This window comes from Strix aluco, chromosome 14 (genome assembly GCF_031877795.1).
Source record: "Strix aluco isolate bStrAlu1 chromosome 14, bStrAlu1.hap1, whole genome shotgun sequence".
NCBI classification, from domain to species: Eukaryota; Metazoa; Chordata; class Aves; order Strigiformes; family Strigidae; genus Strix; species Strix aluco.
The window spans coordinates 1,930,165-1,947,281 of NC_133944.1; the positions used below are offsets into that span (position 1 = coordinate 1,930,165).

Below are 17,117 nucleotides of genomic sequence, written 5' to 3' on the forward strand. Positions count from 1 at the left end.
GGCAGCTGTTGGTGTTTTGCTCACGGGTTATTGCTGCGGCTTCCTTTCACCTCGGGTTTCCCCCCCTCCACCCCCATCCAGTGTGGCCGCATCGCTCTCAAATGGAAAGGGGAAGGCAGTGGGGTGCTGTGGGCAGCAGGGTGCGGGGGCACGGGCCCAAGTGAGCACCCACCGGGGCATTCCCGAGCGCCGGGAAACGTGCTGTGCGGAGCGCAGGGCTGGCGGGTGGTGGGTGCTGCGGTGGGGGACCCGGCTGCCCCCCCCTGGGGTTTCTGTCTTCCTGCCACCCTCTTGCTCGTAGTGTGGGGGTGGTGGGAGCCCGTCCTGCTTCTTCTTTACTGAGGGGGGGGAAGTTTCTGCTCGGCAGCAAGCGTGAAGCTCTGACTCAGAGAGAAACCGGCTGGGAGCGCCGGCAGGCTCCCCAGAGGGTGGGTGGGAGGGGGGTCACCTGTGCCAGGGCAGACCCCGGGACCCCAGGGGTTCCCCCATGCTGAGGCAGAACCCAGGACCTCAGGGGTTCTCCCCGCACTGGAGCAGACCTTGAGACCCCAGGGGTTCCCCCCACACTAGGGCAGATCCCAGGACCCCAGGGGTTTCCTTCACACCAGGACAGAGCCCGAGACCCCAGGGGTTCCCCCCATGCCAAGGCAGACCCTGGGACCCCAGGGGTTCCCCCCATGCCAGGGCAGACCCCGGGATCCCAGGTGTTCCCCCCATGCCAAGGCAGACCCTGGGACCCCAGGGGTTCCCCCCGGTGCCGCTGATGCACGGCTCCTGCAGCTGCCCAGGCAGGTGCTGGCCCCTTTGCTTGCAGAGAAAACCCTCCCACCGCAGGTGATGTGGGGGACACGGGGCTGCAGCTGGGTGGGATTTTCCTGGCTGGCCCTGAAACCGGCTGGTTTTGACTCGTTGCCCCGGGACACTCCCCAGGAGCAGCCGCTGCTATTTAATCCCCCGTGCACTTTCCGTCTCTCGTTGCAGGCGAGCCTGACCCTCGCCGCAGAGCGGCTTGGCAAAACCCCAAGCCGACGATGCTGAGCCCACCTGGGCCTACCAGAAATAAAAGGGGAAGAGGCGAGAGCATGAAACACGGATGGAAACCCTCCTGCTCGGTGGGACAGGCAGCTGGGAGCCCGTGACTGCCCTCCCCTCCCTGCAGCCACTCGCTGCCAAAACCTCTGCCAGCCCTCTGCCACAGGCACCTCCAGGGTGGGTAGGATGGAGCTGGGACCCCCCAGCATCGCTGGGATGCAGGATGCAGTCGGGATAGAAGTTTGCTGGGGGCAGCTGCAGCATCCCCCCCCTCGAGTGCGTGTGCATGCCGTCCCGGCTGGGCTGGGGCTATGGTTTGTAACTGTGTGGCCCTTTCCCCCAGCACCCCGGGGTTTCCCCTCATCTCCCTGCAGCACCCCGGGCTGCACCCTGAGGGCAGAGATGCTGCAAACCCTCCCGGTGACACCCCACCTCATCCCGTTCTGTCCCGCAGAGCAGCACCCCGACACCCCCATGCTCTGGGACCCTCCCTCCCCACTTACACCCCACCATCCCTTTTCCATCCCCTCACTCCCAGGAGCTTCGGGCTGGGGGCAAGAAGCAGGGAGCCCCGGGTACCATCTGCGGGAGCCCAGGTGGCCGCCGAGACACACCATCTGCTCAGCCACCTTCGGGGACCGTGCAGGCGCTGCTGTATTTTTAGGACACGTTTCCTCCCTCCCACCTGCAGCCCGGAGCCGCCTTTCGGTTTTCTAACAAGTTGTTTCTCTCGCCGGAGGCTGTCAGGGAGCCCAGGCTCCGCCGTGGAGCAGGGGCTAGTCTGGGGGTGCAGGGATGGACTGCAAAAGCAGGGTTTGTATGTGCCAGGGGGGTTATCCCAAGCGCTGAGCAGGATGATGCCTGCAGCTGGGCTGATGCAGGGAGCGTGCATGGCGCTGGTGCTGCAGCTGCGCTTCGGGAGGGCAGCGGGATCCAGGGAACACCCCCGTCCCCACAGCCATGGGGCCAGCGAGTTGCAGGGCTGCAGCGAGCGGGAGCAAACCCTCGGTGTTGCAGCATGATGGTTGTGCCGGGCCGCACCACGCTTCCCGTGCCATCCTGCCCAGCTGTGTCGTGCCGGCCGCGCCACGCCGGGCTGCAGCACGTTGGCTGTGTCACGCTGGCTTGCGGGTGCAGTGCTGCAAGTTTACAGGCGTGCCATGCCACGCTGCATGGTGCTGAGGGGCACCGCGCCGGCCCCTCGCAGTGAGGAAGTGAAGCCAGCGCGAAGGGGAAGTTGTTGGAAAGTCAGACCGGAATGGCTGATAGGGAAGGCAGAGCTGGGCTTGGTCGCAGATGGTTCCTGTTGGGGAAGGACACGGGCGCAGCTGCCCGGCCTCCCCCCACCCGCCACATTATCACTGCCGGGCAGCTGGTCGCCGTCCCCCTCGCCATGGGACACGGCCCCGCTGCCACCCCGGCCCCGGCCGCCACATGAACAGCCCCCGCGGCAGGGCAGGACACCCCGCCGGTGCTCAGCATCTCCCTCCCCGGCACGGCTCCTGCACCGACACGTGGGAGCGGGCTGGTGGTGCCAGTCCCTGCAATGCTCGTGGCACCGGGGTGCTGACACCCCCTTCCTGGGATGCCTGGGGGACCCCCCAAACCGGACGGCTACCTCTCCTGGGCCAGGGCGGAGGGCAGGACCAGCCAAGGTAAGGCCAAGGCAGTGGTGGGAGGAAGGCGGTGGGTGGCTGTGGCCGTGCCATGGGCCGTGCCGCGGCGCAGGTGACTCGCCCCAATGTCAAGTGCAGCCTTGGGCGGGCAGGTGCTCCCTGAGGGTGACACACAGCCATTGGTGCATCCCCATGGGGACCCGCCAGCAGGAGCGGGGAGCCAGGGCATGGCCCAGCCTGTGGCACCACCACAGGGACCCATTCGGAGCCTTGCTCTGCAATCAACCTTTCCATAATGAGTAATCAGCCATGATTATCTTTTATTTACAAGGTTTCAATCCTCTGTTTACTGGGTGGTTTTGTTCATTCTTGGCTCAGCAGCTCACGTGCTCGTTCCCCAGCAGCTGCGGCTCCTGTGTGCTGCCGGTTTGTGCCACCGGGGTCAGGATCTGGTCCCGCCGGCGCTCCAGGTGCTGCGTTTCGCTTGCAGCATCAAGAGCATCGCCCTAGCGTGGGCACGGGGTGAGGGGCACCCCTCAGCCTGGCCCTGGGGTTGTGCCAGCTCTGGGGGGGCCCAGGGGGTTCCTGCTGGGCCCGTGCCCGGCACGGGCAGGAAAGCGGCTGCCGGCTGAGTCACCGGCATTTGTTTGCCCCGAGTGAACAATACTGGCCCTCTGCCTCACTTCCCCTCGCACCCCCCTGTCCCCGCCAGCACCCGCAGCCCCCTGTCCCTCTGCCCGGTCCTGGCACCCACGCCACAGCTTGGAGACGCAGCACAGATGGGCTCGAGGGCAGGGTTTGGGGTGCACCCTGGGTGCTGCACCCCTTGTGCCGTGCCAGTTCGCCGCAGCTGGGAGCTGCACCGAGGTCCCTGTCCCCAGACCTGCCACCCACAACAACGATCGGCGGGTGCATCCTGGGCAAGGGGCATCCACCGATAAGGTGCCAGGGACCGGGTGGCCGTGGTGTTGCCGCAGCAGCTCGGCGGGCGCCATTGACCGGAAGGCTGCAGCGAGATTGCTGTGGGCTCGCCGAGCTGCCGGTTAGGAGCTTGGCACAAGAAATGTTTATTTTGTTGGTCGAATATCTCTGCAAACTTCCTGATTTCCTTGCGGCCGGGGAGGCAGCGATAGGGCTGGTGAGGCCGTTGCCTGCCCCATGCTCTGGCTTTGGCGTGGAGAGCTGTTATCTCCGATGCGCAGCGGGCAGGGAAGAGGTGGAGAAAGGGAAATGAAATACAACAGAGGTGGCACATTTTTTGCTCTTGATAACAAGCCCCGCTTTTAGCCTGGGAACTTGGAAACGATGCAGGTGGCCAGAGACAGCCACAACGTCCCCCGCTGCTGTGGCGCATCTGGACCTTGTAACGAATCCCAGACCTCCCCGCCGCGAGGCTGCGGGTCCCCCTGGCACGGCACGGATCGGCGCTGACCTCCACGCTGCCAGAGCCCGGTGCCGGGGCATTTTGATCCCGGGGAGTTTCTGAAATCAGCTGAAATCAGCTCCAGGGCTGAGCCATGTGCCGGAGCAAAGGCCGGCTGCGCTGCATCGCCTCCCGCTAGCCCTGATTGATTTTTGCAGGGATGCGAGATGTTGGAAGTGCGATGCGAGCTAATTAAATTCCCATCATTAAAGAGCCCTGTGCAGGCACTTGCAGCCTGTGGGATGGGGAGGGCTGGCAAGTGGCTGGGTGCCCCCAGTTTGGAGGGGAGAAGGGGAGTGTGAACCCACTGTTACCCCACCTGGGCTGCCCATGGGGGTGCTGGCAGCGTCTCCATGCACCCCAAATCACCAGCTCCCGGAGGCAGGGCAGTACGTGGCCGTTTCCACTTCACCATTAAAACACTTCACAGAGTCTCTGTGGCAAAGAAAAGCTGGAAACTTGGCCCCCAGCAGCCCTGAAATGTTAAAGCACCCAAGAGGAATGGTGCCACATCCCAAAGTCTCCCGGTGTTTAAGCCAAGCCGGTGATTTTTCAGAGCCTGCGGCGCAGGGCGAGCGGGGATGATAAGCAGCAGGGGCCAGTTTCCCTTTGAATGCCACGACGCAGGAACGAATCTGTCAGCCAGGAAAACAGGATTTTTTTTTTCTTTTCATGGAAGATGCATTTTTTTTCTTTTCTTTATAGAAGTTGTGGGAAAGCCACAAAGCCTCTGCGTCTGCTTCCCGGCGGTGACGGCTGGAGGGGCTGCTCCTTCCAGCCCTTGGCCGAGGAAGCGAGGGGCTGGGGTGGCTGTGGGGCGGGTGGCCTCAAGTCCAGGGACCCCCAAGAGGGAAGCCAGGCACAAACGAACCCCCTTTCTTCGGAAAGGCTGGCGAGAGACACTTCCTGCTGAGCAGATGTCACCGCGGCGGATGCAGCTGCAGCGGGCGATAGCCGGTGAGCGGGCGAGCCGTCTTCCCCGGCTGCTGGCTCCCCACCAGCCCCTTATCTCCCCCACACATTCCCTGATGAATTAATGCACAGGGAAAGACAACACCACCCTGAGCCCCTGCTCCAAGCAAAATGCCAAGGGAAGAAGGCTGTCGGGGTCCAGCCTGGCTCCCAGCGCTCACTCTGGGCTGGATTTAGATGCTGAGATTCAGGCCCCCACAGCCACGCACACAAACAGGGCAATGGGCCCACCCGCGGTCACACTGAGCCTCCCCAGCCTGGCAGCTCCCCGCCCCGAGCACGGCATCCCCGTGGGGATGCTCCGAGCAAAGGGGTCCCCATGGAAAATGGGGACCCCAGCAGCGGCGGGGGGTTTTGCATTGCCGTGGCTGCTCATGAGCACCCTGCCTCACTCTGTCCCCGCGCTCTGCTCGGCGCTGAGCCTCGCAGGCACTGCTGGCACGGCCAGTGAGGGCCACAGAGAGGCAATCAGGGATGTTCTGCTCCCCAAAAGGGAGCGGATAGACATTGCAAAACCCAGACGGACAGACAGACTCGCTGGGGGTGACACAGGAAACCTGTAGCACGCCAGGGACCGAGTGCCGGCACGGCTCGGTGCTTTTGCCTCCAGACAAGCCTCCTGCGAGAGCCGGGTCACGGCAAGACCCCCAGCCCAGCATGGTGGAGGGGCTGTGGACACCCACGGGTGCTGCCCACAATGGGGCAGGTCTGTGGTGGGACCCCCAGCCTGGCATGGTGGAGGGGCTGTGGACACCCATGGGTGCTGCCCACAATGGGGCAGATCTGTGGTGGGACCCCCAGCCCGGTGTGGTGGAGGGGCTGTGGGCACCCATGGGTGCTGCCCACCATAGGGCAGGTCTGCGCGGCTCCCCGCATGCCGGCAAGGGGATGAGTCACCAGTGTGGCGAGGGGGAAGGTGTGATAAACCAACACCGTGGGCTTTTTTAAAAAGCCTGAGGCTTGCGAAGGGGGGACGCAGCCTGAATAGCAATCAGCTCAGGCACGCTGGGAAGCGACGGGGCTGAGCCACAGCCCGGGCTGGAGGAGCTCGGGGAGAGCCGGGGACGAGGGGGACAACGCAGTGCTGGTGGGAGGCAGGGTGAGGGGCTGAGCCAGAGTGACAGGGAGCGAGGTGGTGGGTCAGGACTGACACTTGGGCACCCAGGAGGTGTGAAAAGGGACCCCAACACTGTGGTGAATGCAAAGGCACAAGCAGGGCACGGGGATGGGGCTGCCCCGGTGGCACCGTGAGCTGGCGGCACCCACTGCGTTGCCCCCAGCCCCGATAATGGCAGGGGGGGATCATGAGCGCAGGCAGATACAGGGCCCAGATGGCGTGTGGTGGTGACCGTTTCCTTCGAGGGTTGGTGTCAGTTGCCCTCATCTGCCCTTGGTGAGCACCTTATCTGCTGCCACGTGCTGTGCCAGCCCCCCCTTGCCTCGAGGACCCCCTTTGCCAGGTCCTCAGCAGCTCCCTGAGCCACCCCACTGCAGCCTCTCACAGCACACACCCTCCTCCTCCTCCAAGGGTCCCCGTGAGCTGGAATGACGGGTGACGGTACCACCACCCTCCCGTGGGACCAAGACACCCGTGGGGGTGGCACTGGTGGGAGCAGGGAGGGCAGACGGCGGTGGGCACCGGGCGGGATGCGCAGCGCTGGCAGGAGAGATGCTGCCTCCTCAAAACAAAGGGAGCAGGATTTGCCATAACACGTGCAGTTAATCCCCGCGCCGGGCTGTTGCGTGCTGCGCCATCAATCACACGCCGTTGTGACCGGCACCGAGTCCTGACAGGAGTTTCCACCCTCTCTGCTGGGTGGGAGGCCAGCGGGGCCCAATCCTGCACCGGTTCCAGATTTGCTGGGGGATGGATTGTCAGGTCCTGGGCTAGGGGAGCTCCAGGCGGGCTATCGGGCCCTGGCAGGAGTTTTATCTCCCGACACGGCCGTTGCTTTCCCACCGCAGTGGAGCGGGGCCGCCAGCCCTGCCGATGTGGGGCTGGCCCCATCCTCTGCCCCACTGCGCCGCCCCATCCGCCCCATGCCCCCAAGGAGCTGAGGGACCCCAAGTATGACCCCAGGGATGCCAGACCCCCTTCTCCATCCTCATCCGTGGGACCCACGCGTGTGGCAGATGCGTGGCCATGGGGCACACGGCAGGGCCAGCAGCCACCAGCCCTGGCTGGGCAGGGAGCAGGCTGGGGGGGGCATGAAGGGGTTAACCCGGGGGAGTTAGCTCACTCTCGGCAGTGATTTAAACCAGACAGAAAGGTTCTGTCATCCATCACGCTAACAGCCAGATCATTGTGTTTTAAAGTGTCTGTAATTGCAGCAATACAGAGACTGGGAGAAAGATAAAGGCTGGGAAGATGCAAATGGGGAGGGGAAGCACCAGCCCCCCCTCACCCAGCAGGGAGAAACCCGGGGAGCCCCGGGGCCAGCTCATGGGGACAGACATGGGGACAGCCGAGGGTGGCCCCGTCTCGGCTGGGGCACAGGGTGGGTGCTGGGGCATCCCCTCTGCACCCACAAAACGATACAGGCACAAAACCAGCGACAGGCACCGGCAAGGGAAGGGGCCAGAGCAGGTGCTGGGCTGGATCTGCTTTACCCAAAATACCACTTTTATATTTCCTTTATCTGGCGGCAGCCGGCTCCCTCGTTATCCCCGGGGACGGCGTGTGGAGGATGGTGAGATCCTACCCGAGGCGTGCAAGGAGGTGGCCACGGCCATGGCCACGGTTGCCCGGGCTTTGCCCCAGCGGCCAAGGCCACGCGCAAACACGCCGGCGGGGAATTATTAACATTCAGAGGAGGCCCGCCGAATAAAGCGAGCTAACACAAATGTTTATTTTCACAGTAGTGAATTATGACTTGAATAGACCAAAATTACAGGCTGCGCGCGCGGAATAGAAACGAAGCAGACCCCGCCACCCAAACGCCGCCCGGGGGGGACGCGGCGTGGCTCTCTCCCGCCCCACGCGTGCTGTGGGCTCACGGATGCCCGGTTTGGCTGCAGCTCGACCACCTTGGGTGCCAGGTGTTTGATAGCATCCTTCATCTGCACCCCAAATTAACCAGGAGTGGGAGGGGGGGCACAGCTTTTCCCAGCGGGTCCCCGCAGGGTGCCCATGGGTGGGGTGTCCCCAGGTCAGGGAGAGGGGGGGGGACGGGGTCGGTCACCGCTGGGGTCCGGTTGGGCTCGTGGCACAGCCCCAGCATGGGTTTTGAGATGTATCCGATGGCTTGTGCCACATCGGGGTGGGGGCCAGCCGCTTCGGTGGTCACCCCCAATCTCCCCAGTGAGCAGCCAGAGCCTTGTTCTGGCACCCCAGAAAACCTGGGGGCTCTGTTTTGGGGCTGCCTTGGTGACGGCTGGTGACCCGTGTGTCCCGCAGGTCCAAACGCACACGCGAGGCCGGTATTTGCATGTGCCAGGCGGTGCAGCCCACGCAAAACTGGGGGGGGGTGAGGGGGGGGGGCGTGCAGCTGTGCAGGGGGGTGGATTTTCCTCCGCTGCTTGTGGGGCCGTGACACCCACCCACAAGAAGCTCCTCGAGAAAGGTCCCGTGGGGAGCGAGGGCAGCGCGGGCAGGGTGTAATTTGGAGGTGGGGGTGATGCTACCGTGCCAAGGTACAAAAAGTTCTGGGGAGAGCACAGAGCTGCTCGTCCCACCGAAGCAGGGAAAGGCTTGGGGTCCCCCCCGCCCCGGCATCATGATGGGCCACCATGAGGACACGTCAGCGCCTGTGGGGACAAAACCGGAGCTGGAGGTCGGGGTGGCCAAGATTGGGGTGCAGGGGGCTGGGTCGGGGCGCTGCAGCTGTGAGCCCAGCAGTGGGGTGATGTGGGAGGATGTTGGCTGTGCAGTGGCCATGAAGGGGGCATTTAGTGGCCATGAGGTGGTCACACAGTGGCCATGAGATGGTCATTTACTGGCTGTGTGATGGTCACACTGTGGCCACGAGATGGTCATTTATTGGCCGTGCGATGGCCATTTACTGGCCATGCAATGGTCATCCAGTGACCATGCAATGGCCATTTAATGGCCATGCAGTGGTCACACAGTGGCCATGTGATGGTCATTTACTGGCCGTGCAATGGTCACACAGTGGCCATGAGATGGTCATTTACTAGCCATGAGATGGTCATGCAGTGGCCATGCACTTGTCATTTAGTGGCCACACAATGGTCATGCAGCAGCCATGAGATGGTCATTTTCTGGCCATGCAATAGTCACACAATGGCCATGCGATGGCCAGTTACTGGCCACATGATAGTCACGCAGTGGCCATGTGATGGTCATTTAGTGGCCATGCAGTGGTCATGCAGTGGCCATGCGATGACCATTTAATGGCCATACAATGGTCACGCATCGGCCATGCACTGGTAATTTACTGGCCACATACTGGTCATTTACTGGCTGTGTGATGGTCATGCAGCAGCCATGCAATGGCCATTTTCTGGCCACGCAGTGATCACACAGCGGCCATGTGATGGTCATTTACTGGCCATGCAATGACCATTTACTGGCCGTGCCATAGTCACGCAGTGGCCACGCAGCAGTTGTGCAGTGGCCGTACACCACCGTGCAGCAGCACGGCCTGTCCAGCGGCCACGCAGCGGTTCCGCAGCGGTGATGCCACCCACCACCCCGGCAGCGGTTGCGCCGCGGTTGCACCGAGGATGAGTAACTACAACAACCATACGGGTGGCAAAGGCTCCGCGCAGCAACGCGGGGAGGGGAGGCAGCTGCCAGGCAGAGTAATTACGCAAAGAGGCAGGGCCGGGCCTCGCAGGGAAATTAGCCGGGAGAAAAAACATCGTAGTAGGACTTTGGAGGGGGGGGGGGGGGCGGAGGGAAATTTTTAATACTCCCCCCTCCATGCTGGCAGGGGTGCGCAGGAAGGACATGCGATGCCGTGTGCTGCCGCCGAGGAAGGGCCCCGCTGGCCTTCCCGTGGTCCCTAGGGAGCCCTGCCGAGGCCAAGCAGGGTGGGGGGGCACCTCAAGGCCAGGCCAGGCTAGGCTGGGCATGTGGACCGTTGAGGGCTGTTGCCCATGGGGCTCGTGGCTGGTGCCCCCCCCCCCCCCAGTCCCTTGCAAGCCCCCCCACCCTGCTCCAGCCCTTGCAAGCCCCTTGGCTGTTCCCACGGCCCCTTCCCCTTGCAGCCCCCCAACTTATACAGCCCCCCCCCAACATATACACCTCCCTCCAACATATACATCCCCTCCATCATATACCCCCATCCATGCAGCCCCCCCCAACTTTGCAACCCCCAGTCTCCAGCATCCCCAATCCCTCACAAACCCCAAACCTTTTGCAAACCCCAACCCCCTGCACCCCAAAACCCCTTGCACCCCCCAAACCCCCGGGCATGCCCCGAAGCTCCATGCAGGCCCCCCCATACCGTGCAGCCCCCCCGGTGCCATTCACCCCCCCTGTGCCTTTCAGTTCCGTGTCATCCCGTGCCCCCCCCCCGGTGCCGTGGAGCCCCCCCGGTGCCGTTACAACCCCCCCGGTGCCGTGCACCCTGCTCAGTGCCGCGCAGCCCCGTGTCTCCGTGTCCCCCCCCCCCCCCCCCGGGGCCGTGCAGCCCCCCCGGGGCCGTGCAGTCCCGTGTAATCCCATGCCCCCCCCCCCCCGGTGCCACGGAGCCCGCCCCGGTGCCGTGCACCCCCCCGGTGCCGTGCAGCCCCATGTCCCCGTGCCCCCCCCCCGGTGCCGCGCAGTCCCCCACCCCCCGGTGCCGTGCAGCCCCGTGTCATCCCCTACACCCCTCTCCCCCCTCCCCCGGCCGCCCACCCCGGGGGGCCCCGCTCCGGTGGCGGCGGCGGCGGGGCGCCCCCTGCCGGGCCCGGTGCAGCCGCCGTCTAAGGCAGCGGCGCGGGCGGGCGGCGCTCACTCACTCCGGGGCGGGCGGGCGGCAGCGGCGGGCGGCCCGGCACGGCTCGGCTCGGCCCGGCACGGCCCGGCACGGCTCGGCCCGGCACGGAGCGCGGCCGCCGGTGCCCCATGGCCGCGACGCGGCGCCGGAGGATGCGCCGCCGGGCAGAGCGTAGGGGGTGAACCGGCCCCGCGGATTTACCGGCTTCTTTCGCCCCCCGCTTTTCCTCCGCTTCTCCGCTGCCCCCCCTCCGGGGGGGCGGGAAGCGCCCCGACCCCCGGGCTGGCGGCCCCCGGTGGCCCCGGGCGCGGCGAGCGGCGGCGGGCAGGTGCCGGGGGCGACCGCCGCCGCGGGGCCGCGCTCCGCCCGCGCCGGCCTTAACGGGGCCGGGGCCGCCGCCGCCGGGGGCCGCTGCCGGTTCTGCCCGCTCCGGCCGGCCCCTGCCTTGGGACTTACCTCACGCCTCCGCCGCACCTCAGGACGGTAAGTGCCGCCCGCGGCCGCCAACGGGGACCGGGGGACTCCCGGGGACGATCCCGGGGAAGAGGGGCTGGGGATGCTCCCGGCGCCCGGGGGATGCTCCCGGTGCGTAGAGGAATCGGAAGCTCCCGGTGCTCGGAGTCTGCTCCCGGTGCCCGGAGGATGCTCCCAGTGCGCAGAGGATACTCCCGGTGCCCGGGGGAGGCTCCCGGTGTCCGGGGAATGCTCCGGGTGCGCAGGGGAGTCGGAAGCTCCCGGTGCCCGGGGGGATGCTCCCGGTGCCCGGAGGATGCTCCCGGTGCCCGGACGATGCTCCCGGTGCGCAGGGGATGCTCCCGGTGCCCGGGGGAGGCTCCCGGTGCCCGGAGGATGCTCCCGGTGTCGGGGAAGCTGCCGGTGCCGGAGCCAGCGCGGTTCCCGCAGCCGCCACCGTCTCTCCGGCTCCGTGCCCGGCCGCCCCCAGGACACGCCGCAGGAACACAACCGGGACACGCCGCGGGGGCACAACCGGGGCTAGCCGGGGGTACAACCGGGGCGAGCGGACACCGGAGCCGGCGGGCGGGCAGCGCTCGGAGCGGCTTCTCCCGCGGGGGCAGCGCAGGAGCGCTCTGCCGAGACCCCACTTTCCGAGAACCGGGCTGGCGTGGGGTGACCCCGCATCCCCGGGAACCCACGCGAGTTTGTGGGCTCCCCCCGCTCGCCCCCCCCCCCCCACCTTGATTCCCGCAGCAAACCCACCCCGGTGGGAGAAGCCGTTTCCATCCCCGCATCCCTCCTCCTGGGAGCGCCAACCCGCCGGCTCCGCATCCCGCTCCGGATTGAGAGATGGAGCCTCGTTTCGTGGCGAGGAGGAGCCGATCCACGGGGGAGAGTCCGTGGGAGGAAGCCCACGGGGCTGCTTTGGGAAGTTATGGCGGCAGCAGCATAATTCTGCGCTCCCACACCAGGACGCGGGGCCGTGGAGGGGACATGCCCCGTGTCCCCGCGTGGGCCAGGGGCCGCGTTTGGTGGATGCGGGTTTGGGGACGAAGGCTGGGCTGGCCCGCGGAGCCTTCGGCCCGCTGCCTCGGTGCTGCCCTCCTCATCCTCTCAGCCACGAACCGCCGGCCTGAGCTTGCTGAGGGGATGCTGTCGGCGTAGCGATGGAGCAGGGCTGGCTCCGTGGCCCCTCGGTGGCCCCTCCGTGGCTCCAGGCTCGGTTTCGGACATGGCCGGCTCTCCCCGTCGCTCCCCCGCGCAGCCCTCGCCGCTGGACGGTGCCTTCAGATCCCGCAGAGCGTTTCTCCGGTTAAACTCACCTTTTGTTGGATTTTTTTTTCTGTGGGTTTTGGTTTTTTTTGTTTCCCCTATTAGCCAAGAAAAACTTTGCAACTTTCCTTTGCTTTCAGAGAGGAGCTGCTGCCGCTGCTGGGTTTCATTTTGTTTTTTTAATTTGAGGTCACGTGCACGTTGACAGTGTCTTTGAATCCAAGCGATGGTCCCGTCTTTAGCTTAGAAAGAGCTTTTGAGCTCTTCCCTCTGTTGTTTTCTCTCTGTTCAGGAACAAAGAGATTTTTCTGCCTTTAATTAAAAGGAATATTAATACTCCGCTCCTTTTGTCGAGCGACTTGAAGACGCTCTGCAAACACCCGTCTGCTTGGCCCCGCGGCGGGGTGAGCTCTGCGATGGTGTGGGGCACGGAGATATGGGGGAACCCTCCCCAAACCCCCCGGAGAACACGGAGCGGGAGCCGGGGGGGCCGCTGACAGCCCCCGCACCCACGGCCCTGGGGTGAGGAGCCCCGTGGGGCTGAGCTGCTGCCCGGGGCAGGCGCTCGGATCTCCGGAGGTGGATAAAGCAGGTCCCCCGCGGTGCGTTTCCACGCAGGGAGAAGTTTTGAGCGTGTTTTTGCTGCGGCTGGGGAGGCGAGTGGAGATGAACTTGGCCTTGCCGAGGGGTTTTTCCCCGGCTGCTGCCTCCCGACAGGCCCGGCCGGTGTCTGCGCTGGCAGGTAAGGTTTTACCCGGGGACAGCCAGATGTCGGGTGTGTTTTGTTTGAAAAACATGTGACTGCAGATGTTGGCTCGTAGGGAGGAAAAGCCAAGATGTGTGGTTGGGAGGGGGAGAGGCTGTTTGCTGGGTGCTGGCATGGGGTGGGTGCTGGGTTTGGGCAGGGTAACAGTGAGGCCTCGTGTGGGTGCAGGATTTGCCTCTTACATCGGGAGCTTCCAGGATAGAAAAACACTCCGGTGCTCGGCCCTGCTTTGCGTTGGGAGGGTCGAGCAGCCCCCCAGCCCCTGCCCAGCACCGCGGGGTTCAGGGGCAGCCCCGTGGGCACAGCTGGGGTGGGGGGACCTGGGGCGGGGGGCTGGCGGGTCTCTGCCAACATCCCCCTGTGTCTCTTCCCCGGATTTCTGCTTCTGAGCCGCGGTCGTTTGCATGCGTGGAAAACCCCGGGCAGGATCTGGGCTGCGTCCAGCTTTGCCGTGGAAATGGGGTCTCAGCTCCGCTGGTGCCGGCAGCTGGATTAAATCCCCGGCACGATCTAGAGACAGTTCAGCTCTCTGCCCACAGCTACCTGGGGACAGGGTGCTGCGGGGTGTTGTGGGGTGCTGCGGGACCCCCAGGGAGGAGAGGCACCCTGTAAATGTCTGTTATTATGTCTCTTAACGGGGCCCAGTTGATTGCTGATGAGCTGGTCAGGGAGCACAGGGCTGCGCTGGCAGCGGGGCCAGGAGCTGAGCCCCCCCCCCTCGGGGGGTACACGCCAGCCCCCACCACTGGCACCGATGCTGCACCTGCCCGACCAGACCAGCACAGTGTGAGCAAGGTTTTGGGGCAGATCAGGGCCTGATCCTGGGAACAGGGCTGCCTGAGGCCTGGGAGGGAGCGGGGGCTCGGTGAGTGCTGAGCTCGGTGCAAAGCCAGGCTTAAAAGCTGCTGCTGGGCTTGAGGGGATGCGGGTGGGATGCTGCAGCCCTGGTTTGTGCTTCCCAAGCTGGACCACGGGTGGGAGCTGGATTAAGCTGCCCCCTCAGGCTGGGGACAGGGGGGCGTCCCCAAGCTGGGGCCAGTCCTTGCGAGCTTTGTGGTGTCCGGTGCGGGGTGAGACCAGGCTGGTGGCAGGGAGGAGAAACCCCGGGCCCAGGCACCGCTGGCGTTAGTGGCATTGCCCGCTTTGGGGATTATTTTTAGATTTCCTGAAGCTTGTTTTCTGCCGTCCCTCCCAGTGCGCTCAGGCTCCCCAGGGGCAACCCCACCTTGACAAGCCTGCAGCTTTCCTTTGGAAGATGCTGACCAACGTTTCCCGAAAACATCCGAGGGATTTCCTGTTTATTTTGCAAAAATTCCCATTAATATTTTTTCCTGTGTTGTTTGATTCAATCTCACATGGGCAAAATCGCCTTGAAATGGAGCCCATGGTTAAAAAATAGACAAAGAGTCAGTAACGCAGCAGCCCCGAGGCTGGGGGGACTGGGGGGGGGGGCATGGCTGGATTCAGCACCCCCTCAGAGCTATGACCATCGTGGCGTCTGCAGGGCAGGATGCGGCCCGGGGGTCCCTGGGGAGCCGGCGGTGCCTCGGTGTTCCCACGCTGCAGGGACCTCGCAGGGAGCTCCCCGCCGGTGCTGGCGTGGAGGGGGGGGGATATTTTCCCTTCCCCAGCCTCTCTCTGCCTCCAGAATGCCCCGAGTCCCCTGGCTGCTGGTGCCACTTGTCCCCCGGCTCCCGCCATCAAGGCCACCTGTGGGCACGAGCGTCCCTGTGCACGTTGCTGGGCGGCTGCAAAAATGGCAGATTTTAGCTTAAACCTCTCCCTGCCCTCACAGAGCACCCGGCTCTGCAGGTGGGGCGTGGGTCTGGTTTTGGGGTGCCCCTTCGGCGAGGCCTTGGCGGATCAGTTGCCTTCCCAGCACGGTGATGCACTCGCTGCCCTTGCACCGGGGAGGTGGTTTGCGGCCCAGAAGTGGGTGTTTCCTGGGTGGGGGGCAGCTCCGGCCAGCGCTGCTGGTGCCCACGTGCCTCCAGGTGTGCCGGGCTGGCCACAGCACTCTGTTTACTCGCGGTGTTTAGCCACTATATTTAATTTCCAGAAACATAAGGCAGCTGGGGAGCAGGGAGGGCGTGTGCGTGCCCCGGCCGTGGCACCAGGGTCAGGGCTTGGCAGGGTCGGTGGCTGTCCTGCCGCTCCCCCAGCACCACTGGGTCAGGGGGACCCCCCAGTTGGACCCTCTGCAGGGGGGGGAACCCCGCTTCCCATCCCCTCCCCACACCGGCCGGCCATGTCGCTGCTGTTGACTCACAGGCTCTGATGTCGAGTCCCGGGGCTGAGCCCAAGATGCTTTTACAGACAAGGCTGAAATGCACAAAATGTTCGACTTGTAAAATATGTAGCGTGAGAAAATAGCCTTTTCTGCTCTCCTCCTCGCTGCCGCCGCTCCCCTGCCCCATCTGCTCGCTTGGAAAGCTTCCCGCAGCCGGAGGGGGGGCGAGGGGCTGACGGCACCCGGCGTCCCTTGGCGATCGCCACTGGCCCAGCTCGAGGATGGCATCCGCCCCGTGCCGCGGTGCCGCCGCGGAGGTGATGCCCTTGGCGGCGGGAGGGCTCCTGCGGGCGGCTTCCAGGATGCTCTTGGTCCATGAGGATGCCCGTGTGAAGCCTCCTCCACCCTCCCACCCTCCCTATATGCTTGGGCGTCCCAAGGTTTTTCTCCCCGGGGACACATTTTGAGAGCAAACATGGGGGCTGGCACCGGGAAAGCCAACTGGGCCGTGCCGTGCCCGCCGGCGGCATGGGGGATGACGCAGGCGACGTTGGTGTGTCCTGTGGGGCTCGGGGTTTCTGAAATGGGGTGGTGCAGTGCCTCTTGGGAGGGTGCTGGGAAATACCCCTGCGAGGTGCCCCGACAGCACCCGGCCGGGCCGGGAGGGAGCCGCCATGCCGGCACTGGCCACAAGCCATGGTTTTCACCAGCCACCTTAATCCATCATTATCTGGGCACATTTCGGATCCTTGCCAAGAGCAAGGTGGGAAGGGGGGGTTGTAAGCATGCTTTCCCTATTCCCCTGCCATCCTTTTTGCTGCCTGTGTGTAATTAACAGAGTAATTAAAAACAGGATGAGTTAATTGGTATTCATTTATGTGGCAGATGTTTTTAATTGAGATACGAAACAATTTACCTGTTTACATAAACAATAGCAAATGAAGGCTTGTAAAACAGAGAGGGCGCTTTTTGGGGGGGGGGGGGATTTTTTTTGTTGTTGTTTTAAGGAAAATCAAACCCATCTCCCTCCTTCCTGGCCACAGGGTGAGTGGAAGCTGACTGGCACTGCCGCCGCGGAGCCGAGGCAGCAGCTTTGGGTTGAGGCTTGAGAAATGTTGGGCTTGGGGCACCCAAGGTGAGCGTGGCCCTGGGTGCCGGTGTCCCACGCGGACCTGTGCCGTCACTGCGTGGGGGAGGTGGAAGGGGACCAGGCATCAGGTCTGGAGCCGAGCGAGGAGCGTTGCCCGTGGCACATCCCCCGGCAGTGCTGGACGGCCCCGGGATGCTGGTGCAGGGGGGCTCACGCGATGGGGCTGGGGGGCGAGCAAAGTGAAGCGGAATGTAGCTGAGTGCAGTGAAACCCACTTTACCCCCAGTGTTGGGTGGGTGGGGAGCAGCCCAACCCCAAGCCAGCGGCGTGGGACCCATCCCAGGACACCATGGGCAAGGTGAGGATGGTAGG

At 64.5% G+C, this 17,117-nt stretch overlaps 1 protein-coding gene across 7 annotated transcripts in view; it reads left to right on the top strand.

Annotated features, from left to right (window-relative positions):
* The first annotated feature begins 1,553 nt into the window (after positions 1 to 1,553).
* CBFA2T3 (CBFA2/RUNX1 partner transcriptional co-repressor 3) overlaps positions 1,554 to 17,117 on the top strand; it is a 31,638-nt gene continuing 16,074 nt past the window's right edge. For 2 of the 7 annotated variants that reach the window (XM_074839242.1, XM_074839247.1), the window contains exon 1: positions 12,470 to 13,401. In XM_074839242.1, coding sequence (XP_074695343.1) covers positions 13,326 to 13,401 — 76 coding nt within the window. In that variant the 5' untranslated portion in view covers positions 12,470 to 13,325. Of the gene's footprint in view, positions 2,688 to 11,278; positions 11,415 to 12,466; positions 13,402 to 17,117 lie in introns of those variants that run through there. The other 5 variants (XM_074839243.1, XM_074839246.1, XM_074839249.1 and 2 more) reach the window with 5 other exon arrangements.